The sequence below is a fragment of the Phacochoerus africanus genome, chromosome 6 (assembly GCF_016906955.1).
Source record: "Phacochoerus africanus isolate WHEZ1 chromosome 6, ROS_Pafr_v1, whole genome shotgun sequence".
Classification (NCBI taxonomy): Eukaryota; Metazoa; Chordata; class Mammalia; order Artiodactyla; family Suidae; genus Phacochoerus; species Phacochoerus africanus.
The window spans coordinates 354,226-366,508 of NC_062549.1; the positions used below are offsets into that span (position 1 = coordinate 354,226).

Consider the following 12,283-nt stretch of genomic DNA (forward strand, 5'->3'; position numbering starts at 1 on the left):
CTCCCTCTCCCAGAGCGCCCCTTCCCCACGCAGTCAGACCCCAGCTGCCTGGGAAGCCCTGCGCACCCACACACAGAACACACCTGACCTCCCTCCTGCCCAGAGGGAAGCCAGGCAGTCCTCCCAGGCTCCCATGGGCAGGGACCATGGCCCGTGAGGCTGTGCTCTCAAGGCCTGGTCCCAAGAGGTACCCGTAAATCCCTACAGCTAGAAGGCCTCTCCATCCACGCACACCCACCCAGGGACACTGCCTGAGTGCCCCAGAGGACCAAGTGGCAGCCTCCCCGGGGACGAGAAGCGGAGCAGGGAGGCAAACACACTTCCCGGAAGCCCTCTCAGGCCATGCAGGTCCAGCTTTCCCGGGGCCAGTGAAGTGCACAGTGCATGATGGGGGCTGGTCAGCACTCAGGACCCGCCATTGACCAGCACCAAGGCCTCCTGGGCCTGAGTCTGCAGCAGCCTGTGGAAAGTCTCCGGGGTCCACCATGTCCCCCTTTCGTTTCTGAGGTTTCCAATAGGAAGCCCTCCCAGACCACCACCCAAGTCCCACCCGCTGCTTGGCCTTGAACTCTGGGCAGGACCCACCCCTTCCTGGCAGCCTTCTTGGGCAAATCACTCCCCCATCTGTTAAATGGGAGCCAGAGATCCGGATGGGCTAGAGTCACCGAGGGTCATAAGCCCCTCCCAAAGGCTTTTCCTTCCCCCTCTAGGGGGTGGCAAAGGCAGCCCCAGGGGTGAGGAGTAAGGCCTGGGTGGCCGCCTACAGCCCCACTGGAATCTTCCCTGCCCCTCCCTTCCAGATTAACCGAAACCTGCTAATTGTGGCTGCCCTCTGCACGCTCCCCTCCCCCACCGCCGATTTCCACCTCCCTTGGCCTCCCCTCCCCCTTCCATCCGAATGATAAAGGGCTTGGCCCGCCAGCCCCCGCCTGGCCTCAGGCCCCAGCTCTGCCTCACCACACTGCCCCGTAGCCCCGCGCCCACCACTGGGCCAGGCCCCTGCCCACGTTGCCCGCTTCCCCCCGCATGGGGCCCTGCAGCAACCCGCGCCTGGAGCTTCCTGGGGGGCAGTCGCCCTCTGAGCCCCCCAAGAGGAGGAAGAAGAGATACCTGCGGCATGACAAGCCCCCCTACACCTACTTGGCCATGATCGCCCTGGTAATCCAGGCCGCACCCTCCCGCAGGCTGAAGCTGGCCCAGGTGAGAGGACCCCCGCTCTCCCTCACGCTCCGAGGTTGGACCTGACCCGGACGGGCCCTCCACCTGACCCTCCTCGAAGGCTCGGCCTCCCGCCTCCGCCCCGGCCTGGCCCTACCCAACTGGGCCACCAGGGTCCTGGCCTGGGCGCCCGGCGAGGAACGAAGGTGTTCAGCCAGGACCCTTCCCGCAGAGGGGCCCCCTCCTCTGTGAGGGCGGCAGGGGCGGGGGGGCGGGGGGCCCGCCCGCGCCCGGCTCACGGCGCCCGCCGGCGGTTTCAGATCATCCGTCAGGTCCAGGCCGTGTTCCCCTTCTTCAGGGACGATTACGAGGGCTGGAAGGATTCCATCCGCCACAACCTCTCCTCCAACCGATGCTTCCGCAAGGTGGGGCAGGGCGAGGGTCGGAGCATGGGGGCGGGTCGCCGGCGGAAATGCTGAGGATCCGGGGTCGTGCGGCCCCACCCCAGCCTGCCCCCCTCCCCCACCAGGTGCCCAAGGATCCCGCGAAGCCCCAGGCCAAGGGCAACTTCTGGGCGGTCGACGTGAGCCTGATCCCGGCCGAGGCGCTGCGGCTGCAGAACACAGCCCTGTGCCGGCGCTGGCAGAGCAGGGGCGCGAGGGGAGCCTTCGCCAAGGACCTGGGCCCCTACGTGCTGCATGGCCGGCCCTACCGGCCGCCCAGTCCCCAGCCGCAGCCCTGCGAGGGCTTCAGCATAAAGTCTCTGCTAGGTGACTCCAGGGAGGGGGCGCCACGGAGTAGCCCAGGCCGGTCAGGCTCCCAGGGCAGTGGGGAGGAAGAGGTGCCCCTGCCAGTCCTGCCCTCCAGGAGGCCTCCGTGGCCCCTCTGCCCCCTCCCAGGGTCGTTGAGCGTGGAGGGAGAGACCTCCCAGGGGGGAACCAGCAGGCCGGAGGCCAGAGCCTGGCCCCTCCACTTACTGCAGGGTACTCCAGACCCTGGGGGCCTGGCTGGGGGAGGTCACAGGGCCTCACTTTGGGGGCAGCTGCCCACTTCCTACCTGCCCATCTACACCCCCAATGTGGTAATGCCCTTGGCCCCTCTACCACCTCCCTCCTGCCCCGGGTGCCCACCCTCAACCAGCACAGCCTATTGGAGGGTGGCCCCTGAAACCCACGGCCCACCGGGGCTGCTGTGGGATCTCGACGCCCTCTTCCAGGGGGTGCCACCCAACAAGAGCATCTACGACGTGTGGGTGAGCCAGCCCCGAGACCTCGCTGCCCCCACCCCAGGCTGGTTGCTCTCCGGGACAGCCTGTGAGGCTCTCAGGGCCGGGCCTGCTTTCCTCTCCCACCTCTCCTGCCACCATTTGGCTGGTTGAGGGGAAGCCAAGGCCATGCCGTCCCAGAGGTGTGTGTGACTACAGCAGCCTTGAAGCACCAGGCGCCAGCCGAGCGGTGCTGAGGGTCCACGTGTTTATTGGATGGCCCAGGAGAGTTGTGGCCCAGGGGGGCACCCCCCTGGCCCCGATGGCCACTGATGCGTCTCCTACCCCCAGAGGCAAGGCTGGAAGGAGCAGGGCCCTGCTGGGAGTAGCCCTTCCTGGTCTCACCTCCTCCGGCCCTCTGTCCATCTGTCCTTCCATCCATCCATCACCGCCTGTCACCTCCCCTCCCTGGCTCCGGGATGGGGGAGGGAAAACTAATGGTGGCTTCGGCCTTTAGACCCTGTTCTCCTCAACTGCCTGGGAAGGAGGTAGCACCTTAGGGGGCAAGGGGAATAGGGTATAGAGGCCCTGCCCCCTTGGGGGCGGGGGTGGGGGTGGGGGTGGGGGGAGAGAACAGTAAAGGAAGACAACGTTTTAATGCAAGTCTGATATTTGGTGGCCGGGGAGTGACTTTCTGGTGACCACTTGGCCAGGATCTGCCGCCCCTGCTCTGGGATCCCCTGCTGTGCACCGCGATAACAGCAGATGGTGATAAGGAGCTAAGGGCCCGGGCCGAGGGGAGGTGGTCCGGGCGGAACGCTCCTGGGGGCGGGGAGGAGGGGGTGGGCTCCGGGAGTCTGGGGGACGCCGGGGCCCCAGAGGTCCAAGAGGTCGCGAGGGGAGCAGGGACTTGGACGCCTCTGCCGGCAGAGACGCTGCCCGGGCTCCTCCGGCAGGACTACGAAGCCAGGTCCTCCGGCGGGGGCAGGGCCGAGCTGGAGCCGCTGTCCCGGCCAGGGCTTGGGGGGCTGCCAGGGGACGGCGTCGGGGTGCAGGGGGTCCCAGTGAGGGGTGTGTCCGTGCTCAGCGACGAGGGCGTCCCGGAGCGCGGGGCCCTGCGGGGCCTGGCCGGACCCAGCTCCACCTGGCCCACTCGCTCGGCGAACTTGAGGGAGCACACGGTCTCGCCGAGGTCCTCGGGCCGCGTGGAGATCTGCGGGAAGCGGCGCTGGTGGGCGGGCTGTGGCCGGCGGCGCCCGGCAGGCCAACCCCGCTCCCGGGCCCGCAGCCGCGGGGGCGCACCTGCAGCAGCAGCACCGCGGTGGTGCCGGGGCCCAGCGCCGGCTGCAGCAGGCGCGTGAGCTGCGAGTCGCGGAAGGGCACGTGCGGCCGGCGGGCCCGCAGCGCGGCCATCACGCCCCCCAGCGCCAGCAGCGAGCGGTTGATGGTCCGAGCCTCGCGCAGACGCTGGGCGCTGTCCCGGTCCTCCCGCGGCGTGCCGGCTGCCGCCCCCGCCTTCCAGGCACGCTCGGAGCCCGCCAGGTCCACCAGGTGCAGCGTGCCTGCGGGGGGCGAGCGAGCCCGACGTGGAGGCCGGGTCTCCGGGCCGCGAGGCCCCCGCGGGGCTCGGGCGCGCCCGCGGTACCTGCGGTGGCCGGGCCGCGCCGTGGGGGCGCCGCGCGCAGCGTCAGCGTGACCAGGGCGTGCGAACGAGAGCTGTGCTGGTTCATGGTGGTGGCGGCGGTGGCGCGGTTGCTCCTACCCAGGCTCAGCATCTGGAGGACAGAGCGGCAGGGGCTGCGCCCCGGGGAGGGAGGGACAGGGCGGGGTCTTGGGCGACGGCGCGGCCCCGCTGGGAGCCTCACCTGGTGTAGCGCCTCCAGGTTGGGCACGTCCCAGTGGGTGAGGCCTGCCACCTGGATTCCCCCCTGGCCGGCTGGGCCCTGCCTCACTGCCAGGCGCTGGGGAGGCCCTGGGGCTAGGAGGTCCCTGGCAAGAAAGGGGAGGGCTTGGTTGGGGGCCGGACCAGAAGGAGCTGGGGCCTCAGCCCGCGGCCGGCTCGGTTCAGCCCTGACCTGACAGCCTCGTTGTAGATCTCCACCATGCTGAGGGTGACGCGGTGCTGTCCCCCTGTCCCCATCTCCCGGAACAGTGACTGCAGCGCCCGGGGAGCTATGCCAGGGTCCTCAGGTGGGCCCTGGGAACGGGGTGGGGAGCCGCGTTGGGCTCACATCCCAGCCCCTGGCCCCAGGAGCCGCCCTGACGCCGGCCTCTCCCACCTCCATGCTGTAGGTCTTCCCCGTCCCTGTCTGACCGTAGGTGAAGATGCAGACACTGTAGCCTCCGAGGCAGGACAGCACTGCCGACTCCAGCTCCCTGAAGACCTGGGGGGGAGGAAGGGAGGAGGGGCCCTGAGCCCCAGGACCTGGGGCCGGACTAAGCCACACGACACGTGGGTCCCCTGGGAGGAGGCGGGCGGACCTCCCAACAGACAGAGGAGGCTCCCCGGAGAAGGTGGCGTTTGCAAGAACTTGCCAGGCAGTGAAGGGAAAGGATGTGACAGGAAGAGGGAGCGGGTGGGCAGAGTGCTGAAGTCTGGGTGGAAGGTGCAGGCAAGGGCCCAGCCCGGGTGTGACTCGGCCAAGTCACTCATCCTTCCCTCTGTGAGAGGAGGACTGTAGTGGCCCCTGTCATGAGGATTAAGTGGGAACATGGGCCAAGAGGGCCAGTCCGGCACTTGGCACACGAGGATGAGCCCAGAGGGTCCCGGGGTGTAGGGGATGGAGGGCAGCCAGGAGTGGTGCCGAGAGCCAGGGGAAGAAGGGATGGAGCTGGGGCTTGAGTCTTGCCCGGCAACTGGACACCGCCAACCAGCAGTCTTCTGAGTAATGAGGCGGCCAGGTTCTGTGTCCAGAAGACGGCCAGTGACTGAATGGGCCATCAGCTCTGCTTGGCTGAGCATGAGGGCAAGGTCCAGAATCCCCCATGAGGTCACTAAATGCCATGACTAGAAAGAAGCCGTGGGAGTGATGGGGTGGGGGGCCTGTGAGCACAGGGGAGGGGGCTCAGTGACAGGTGCCTTTAGCTCCTTCATCCAGATACACTGAGTAGAGGACCCTGTTCAGGTCTGCGGTTTGGGATGGAGACTAAAGATGGATGGCGGTGGGTGCAGCAGAGGCAGGCAGAAAAGAGCCGCGGCGCCAGGAAGTGGGGGGGCCCTGGCCACTTGCCAGGCTTCTCATCTCCCAGTGTCCCCCAGCGGCATCACAGGTCCGAGTCTGACTGCTCTGCCCTTTATCTACACCCCCCCCGCCCCCTCCCTGCTCTCAGCCTCCACTTCCTGAGCTATGGAAGCTCCAGTCTTAAGGTTTGTGTGCAATGGGAAGCAAAGTGGCGGGCTGGGGCTTAAGCCTCTGCTTTGCAGCATCATTGCTGGGTCTGGCAGGAAAGGGGAGGAGGGAAGGAGGGCAGGGTCTGTGCGGGGTGGTGGGCGAGCCCAGAGGCTGGAAGCTCACCTGCGGCGCTCCCTTCCCCTTTGTGGCCAAAAAGCAAGAAGGGGGTGGGCAACCAGGGAAGCCTGGGGGAAGGAGGTCACACCACTGTCCCCCCACAACAACAGCACCCAGCTATGCTCCGCAGTAACCACCACCTCAGACACGTTCGTTTTCCTTAGTTTCCTGGCAAAAAATTACTTTTGCAAACGTGAATCTTCCTGGCTAAACTGAAGGTCTGTCTCCCCTGGGCCAGAGTTTGGTGGGGGGATGCAAAGGGAAAACCCTGGAAGGAAAAGAGGTGCCCGCTAGGATGCCAGTCCTGCCCTCCAAGTCTTCCACCCCCTTCCCTCCCTTCCCTGCTGGAGTCCAGCCACTCCCCCGGGAGGGCAGACAGACAGGGACGCGGAGCCCAAGCCTCCTCTGGACTCCAGGGCTGGTCTGTCAACACAGGGGCGAGGGGGGCATCACCTCCTCCTGGCTGGCATGTGGAGGGAAGACCCAGTCCAGGCGGAAGCGACGCCGGTGCCCTCGATAGCAGGTGGTGACACTGCCACCCGGGCCGGGCTCCAAGCTCACCAGGCTGGAGGGTGTCCCTGGCCTCAGCCGACACAGCACACGGATGTTTCCTGGGGTGGAGATCAGGTCAGCCAGCTGCCTCCCAGGTCCCGAAGCGCGGAGAGGCTCGACTTGCTCTGCCTCTGCCCACCCACCCCCTGGTTTCCCAAACCTGCCATACCCTTGAGCTCCAGCATTCGCCCTGGGCATCCAGTTGGGGGACCCTGCTGTGCCTCGAGGAGCTGAGTCCCAGCCCCTCCCGCTGACAGTGCCCCCAGGGCCCAGGATACCTGGGGGGGACACAGATGTGAGGCAGACAGTGGGGGGAGGAAAGACCCATGGAAAAGCGTGGGGTGGCAGCTGTGGTGACCCGCAGCTTTCAATGGCTTTGCGTCCACTGTGGCGTCCCCTAGGGGGCCCAGGATGGGCAAGGATGTCATCCGTCTCCCCTGGACTTCCTGGCATCCTGTGAGGGAATCACTGTCCCCCTAGTTTATATGGAACAAAAATGAGGTCACACAATTTCTCTGGTTCCAGAGCCTCCAGCCTCCACTACAACAGGCAACTCTCTGCTGCTGGAGAGGAAGGAAGAACGGGGCTTCCCCCCACGCGAAGGCCCAGAAGGCGGGTGAGAGAGGAGGAAGTGGAGCTCCCCTTGTGGCTCAGTGGTAACAAACCCAAGTGTCCATGAAGATGTGGGTTCAATCCCTGGCCCTGCTCAGTGGGTTAAGGATCCGGCGTTGCCGTCAGCTGAGCTGCAGGTCACAGACACGGCCCAGATCTGGCATTGGTATGGCTGTGGCACAGGCCGGCAGCTGCAGCTCCAGTTGGACCCCTAGCCTGAGAACCTCCATGTGCTACAGGTGCGGTCTGAAAAGAAAACTGAAAGAGAAGGGGAATCGGTCCTGACCTGGCCCCGGGCTTCACTCAGCGAACCCTGGCAGCTCTGGGTAAAGGTGCTGACCAGGCCCCGGAGGTCCCCACAGCCCTGACGCAGGCTGGCCATGCAGGCACGAAGTCCTGGCGGGGGAAGGATGTGGTGAGGGAAGTCCAGACTCCATGGCCGTGCCCCCATCTCCCCAGCCCCAGCCCTCACCTGCCAGCTGCCCACGCATCTGCTGCAGTTCCCGTCTGCAGTTCTGCTCAGTGTCCTGCTGGAGCTGCCGGAGGGCCCCCCGAAGGCCCTGCAGCTGCACCTCCTGCACCCCCAGCTGCCCCGCCCAACCCCACCCTGTCACTGAGGAAACAGGCACTTACCAGGCTCTGCCTCAGACACCCTCTTCCCAGCGCCCCAGACTCCCCGGTCCCTGGCCCCGTGCCCACCTGGACTCGGAGGGCTTCTGTGGTGTCCTGGGCCTCTTGAAGCTGGTCCTGGAGCTCCACCAGTGCTCCTGCCTCCTCCTACAAGGAGAAGGAGCCACATCAGCTACAGAGCCAGGAAAGAACTGGGGCGGGGCACTCAAGCTGCCCCATTTCACAGATGAAAAAGCTGTGAGGAGAAGGACAGGCAGAGCTGGTCATGGAGCCATGCAGTGCTCCCTTTCCCAAGTCCCTCTGCTCTCTGGGGCACAGTCACTCAGAGGAGCCAGCAGGTGAAGGGATGGGATTCTCCAAGGCCCAGACTCCTTGGTGGGGCTACCCCGTGCACAGGCTGCCCACAGTCCTGGCCGGGCCCTGTCCCCTGCCTCTGCCCCAGTGAGCAGGAGGAAGCCTGGGGGACCGGGTGCACAGAGGCCCAGACTGCACAGGTGGCCCCAGTGAAAGGTACCTGGGGGGCCCTGCTCGGGGGGCCTGGGCCCCAGCGCAGCAGGAGGTCCCGAGTAAGGCTCAGGCTCTGCTTCAGGGCGCTATTCTCCAAAGTTAGATGCTGAACCCTCTTCTCTGAGTCCGTCGCCCCCTGGCAGAGAAGGAAGCTCTCAGGACTCACTTGAGAGTCTGGGGCGCACTCACGTCCCCCTCCTCCAGCGCCCACCCCAGCAGCCTCACCACTCCCAGGCGCAGCTGACCCAGCTCCTGCCCCTGCAGTTCCAGCTGATGCTTCAGCTCTTCCAGCTGAAAGGAGGGAGGGGCACAGGGTGGGACACTTCCTGCCAGTCCGCTCCCAGCCCCCCACTGCCTCCTGGGCCCCTCACCTGTCCCAGGATGAGCTGTTCCAGCCGCTGCCAAGCCCTCTGGTCTTCCTCCAACCTCGGAGGCTGCTGCCCCTGGTCCTCAACCCTCGGGGAATGGGAAGGGCTTTCCTCTTGGGACGGGGATCCTAGGAGGAGGGGGACCCCGTTAGGACTGAAGAGATCATCGCCGGCCTAAAGGAGAGGGCGCCTGGGGAGCGGGGAAGGGCTTGGGACCTCTCATGGCTGGTCACTCGGTTTCCAGTGGGTGCCACCTCCTCGACAAGCTCCCCCTTCAACTCACTACTCCTTACGCACCAGCCTGAACAGGGGGCTGCACCCCTGAGGCTGGCTGAGTCCCCTGGTGCAGGGCCTGCCTTCCCCTGGGGCTCCGAATCCATGCCAGGAGGGCCAAGAGCTGACCAGTCACCGTCAGCAGTGGGGGAACATCAGCCGGCTGTGAAAGAAACAGGAATCAGAGGGAGCAAGAATGAGGGCCCGGGAGGCAGCGCTACGAATGGAGATCAGAGGAAGTGGGGAAACAGCACAGGTCGCTGGAGGAGGAGTCTCCGCTCTGCTTACCTTGCTCAGGTCTGGAGAATTCCCCAAGCTCTCTTCCGCCCCCAGCTGGACTGAGAGGAACTCAGCAAGGCGCACGAGAGCCTCTTCCAGGGAGACCTCGGCGGGAGCGCCTTCGGCTGCCCCTCCCGGGCCACCCTCAGACTCCGAGCAGCCTGTGAGGCCAGGTAGTGGGATGGGTAGGTGTCCTGGGTCACGTGTCAAACGCTAGGCCACCAGCTGGTACCTGCCAGGTCCCTCCCTCCCAAAGGGGTCACAGGCGCCCCAGCATCTCTCCGACGGTGTCGCTCCCTCACGGCCCCGGGGAGGCAGCGTTCCTAACGCACCATTACCTACCGACCAGGCCGGTCAGCTCGGTCCACAGTTCTGCGGTGGGCTGGTCGGGGCGGCGGCGACCCCCGGCCTTGCAGCGGACACTCTAGGGAGGGAGCAGGGGGAGCCCCTGAGGAGAGGCCAGGCGGCCTAGGGCTGCCTGCCTCGGGGACTGAGCCCGAGGGGTTGGTGCAGGGATCTCAGCTTCCAACATCAGAGACAGGGTCGTCCACATGGTCCCTCCCCCGCGTCAGCGCCCTGGAACCTACGCTGCGCAGGCCTGCAGAACCGTTCCCAGGAGGACGGGGGTCGCCGGCGGGGTTCCCAGGATCGGCGGACGCCGCCGCCCCGCCATCCCTGCGGAATAGGCTGTAGAAGATGTAGATGAGCAGCGAGTAGAAGGCGTACATGGGAGCGCGGGGCGGCAGAGGGCCCCGCTTCTCGCCGCCCCGCGTCCCCGCGCCCCGACTCCGCGCCCGCCCGCCGCAGAGCCGGTGCGCATGCTCCGGCGGCCGCCCCCTCGGCCCGGCTCCCGCGGGCGGAGGACCGGCGCCCGAGGAAAGGGGCCCAGAGACAGGTGTCCTCGAGGCCGCCACCCTACGTAGCGGAGACCCCGGGCTGAGAGCACCCATAGCCCCCTCATCCCCTCTTCTAGGATCCCTACCAATCCTCTGCGAGGGGCCCCCAGGGCTCTATCCCCTGAGAGGCTTCTGCCCGCGCAGGTGTCCCACCTTTCCTACCCTCGAAGCTCTTCCTCGGTCGCTCCCCTCCCTTGTCGCCCCGCCCCTCCCTTCTCGCCCCGCCCCGAGAGGCCCCGCCCCTCCCCGCTCCGTCTTCGGGGCCCTTCCCCCTCGTCCCTTCTCCAGCTGCACCCCGCCCCTTCGCCGCCCCGCCCCTCGAGGCTCCTTCCTCAGGCCACTCCCTTCTCCAGACGGGTGGGGTTGTGTGCGGGGCGCGAGGAGACAACGGCCCTCCTAGCCCCGCCCACCTCTTACAACCAGGTCGCCTCCCCGCCCGCGTCGCCCTGGCCCCGCCCCCCCCGCCGCCGCCGCCGCCGCTCTAGCCTCTTCTCCTCTCGTTGGTTGGTAAGGGGTGGCCGCAGGCCGCGCGCGGTAGGCGGGGCGGGAGTCGGAGGGCGGTGCGGTGGGCTGGTTTCGGCCTGCTGGTCGCCGCTGCGCCGCAGCCGCGCGTCGCAGCGATCTGAGCGCTCGCACGGCTGCTGTTTCCACGCCGAGTGCCGAGGACGGCGCCTCCCTAGGCACAGGGGCCGGGCCGAGTGGGTCTGCGCTCGCCCTGCGCCCCTCTCCGCGCCCCTACCCCTGGCCCTGCGCCCCGACTTGGGTTCCAGGGCGCTGGAGCTAACGCCCACCCGGTCCAGGCCCCGCTCCGTGTCTTCCCCTTTTCCCAGCCGAAGTAGGTTCTCCTTCCCCACGGTTGTGTCCAGTGACCTCAGGGCTCGGGAGTTTCGTTTAGTAATGGGACTCTGGAACCTGGGAGGCCCGGAGAGCCGCCCTTAGGGGCTCCCTGTCGCCGGCCTCCACCTTTTTCTCCAAAGTTGAGGATCCTTTTCCTGTTCCCTCAAACTCACTACCGCCAGAGGTGCCATGGCCTCCAGGCCATGGAGCGAGTGGAGCGCTTCCCTGTCCCACCTGGTACTGGGAACGGTGTCTCTGCATGCGGCGGTGAGCACTGCCCAGGTGAGTACCCTGGGGCGGGGCAGGGGCATAGCCCACTCCCAAACCCAAAAAACCTAGCCAGTTTCCTGAATCAGCGAGAGGGTGGTGGGAGGTAAGCATGGAGGCCGGGCTTCTGTGAGTACCCCAAACCCTTCCCTGCTTAAAGGAAGGTCCTGGCCTCTTTTCCCTACATCTCCCCCCTTCCCTGTGTTGACAGGCAAGTCGAGGGGCCGCTGCTGGCTTCCTGCTCCAGGCCTTGGCCGCTGCCACCATGCTGGCCCCAGGGCTCCGCACAGATGAAGACTGTCTTGCTGGAGCCTGGGTGGCCACTGTCATTGGCCTGCCCCTTCTGGCCTTTGATTTCCACTGGATGAATGGGGACTGCTCTTCTGCCAATCTGCTTCTAGGAGGAGGCATGGTGCTGGCAGTGGCTGGTGACCACCTTGGTGCCGAGGGCCGCTCTGTGGCTGGCCAGGCGGTGGTGCTGGTGGTTGCTGTGACCATCCTCATCGTGGCTGTTTTCACAACCAACACTTATGGAATGTGGGGGGGGGTGATGCTGGGTGCTGCAGGCCTCCTGAGCCGGCTGGAGGAGGACAGACTGCTGCTGCTACCAAAGGAGGACCTCTGTCGCTGGGCCCTGGCTGCGGGCAGTTGGACCTACCACCAGGCCCTGCGCGCACAGCGCCTGCAGTGGGAGTGATGGCTGGAGACAGCAAAGCAAGCCTTCTCCCCTGGCTACCGCCTTCCCCTCACGGGCCTCCTCCTCTAGGGAGAGGCTCTTCTCCCTCCAGAAGCCAGCTTGCTACAGAGTGACTGGTCAGGGGGCAGAGTCTGGGCACTGTCTCCTCCTCTGGCTGAGTGTGAGGACTTGCCTAGACCAGAATGAGGGGGACCAAGTCCCAGGCACATTTGGGGGCCTGATTCTGGGCTGGCCATGGTTGTAGATCCAAAGAGAGGCTTGGTCTGCAATAAACCTTAGGGTTCTAGCAGGTATGTGGCATCTGTCCATTCTTGAGACGGATTGAGGGGCCCTCCAGGAGCTTCTGGGGCTCCCAGGGCAGCAACTGGTTCCCTGAGCAAAGGAAGTCAATGCCCTGGAACCACCCTGAAGGCCTGACTTAGCTTGGCCTGCTGGGCATGCACCTTTGTCAGAAGGGCTCCTGGACTGCGGAGACATAGGAACCCTTGCTCTCC

General features: G+C 66.3%; 3 protein-coding genes across 7 annotated transcripts; 2 read left to right on the top strand and 1 right to left on the bottom strand.

The window, feature by feature from the left end:
* The first annotated feature begins 647 nt into the window (after positions 1-647).
* Positions 648-2,565, top strand: FOXH1 (forkhead box H1). Its single transcript, XM_047785639.1, has 3 exons — positions 648-1,200; positions 1,479-1,583; positions 1,688-2,565. The coding sequence occupies exons 1-3, from the start codon at positions 1,027-1,029 to the stop codon at positions 2,534-2,536; spliced, it is 1,128 nt and encodes a 375-aa protein (XP_047641595.1). The 5' UTR covers positions 648-1,026; the 3' UTR covers positions 2,537-2,565.
* A 48-nt stretch (positions 2,566-2,613) lies between these two features.
* KIFC2 (kinesin family member C2) lies at positions 2,614-10,195 on the bottom strand. 5 transcript variants are annotated; one of them, XM_047785521.1, is made up of 18 exons: positions 10,142-10,195; positions 9,680-9,779; positions 9,435-9,516; positions 8,824-8,976; positions 8,544-8,668; positions 8,398-8,463; positions 8,180-8,308; positions 7,735-7,812; positions 7,508-7,622; positions 7,322-7,431; positions 6,593-6,701; positions 6,325-6,482; positions 4,642-4,746; positions 4,438-4,559; positions 4,228-4,351; positions 4,008-4,137; positions 3,665-3,924; positions 2,614-3,575 (listed from the first exon to the last, which is right to left on the bottom strand). In XM_047785521.1, the coding sequence occupies exons 4-18, from the start codon at positions 8,918-8,920 to the stop codon at positions 3,321-3,323; spliced, it is 1,983 nt and encodes a 660-aa protein (XP_047641477.1). In that variant the 5' UTR covers positions 8,921-8,976; positions 9,435-9,516; positions 9,680-9,779; positions 10,142-10,195; the 3' UTR covers positions 2,614-3,320. The 5 variants fall into 5 exon arrangements, with proteins under 5 accessions (XP_047641477.1, XP_047641472.1, XP_047641474.1 ...); XM_047785516.1 differs by lacking the exon at positions 10,142-10,195 and adding an exon at positions 9,102-9,253 and having other exon boundaries at positions 8,838-8,976; positions 9,680-9,879; XM_047785518.1 differs by lacking the exons at positions 8,398-8,463; positions 10,142-10,195 and adding an exon at positions 9,102-9,253 and having other exon boundaries at positions 8,838-8,976; positions 9,680-9,881.
* Positions 10,196-10,542: 347 nt separating this feature from the next.
* TMEM276 (transmembrane protein 276) lies at positions 10,543-12,080 on the top strand. The gene is made up of 2 exons (XM_047785669.1): positions 10,543-11,107; positions 11,304-12,080. Exons 1-2 carry the CDS (start codon positions 11,015-11,017, stop codon positions 11,787-11,789), a joined length of 579 nt encoding a protein of 192 aa, XP_047641625.1. The 5' UTR covers positions 10,543-11,014; the 3' UTR covers positions 11,790-12,080.
* The last annotated feature ends 203 nt before the right edge of the window (positions 12,081-12,283 follow it).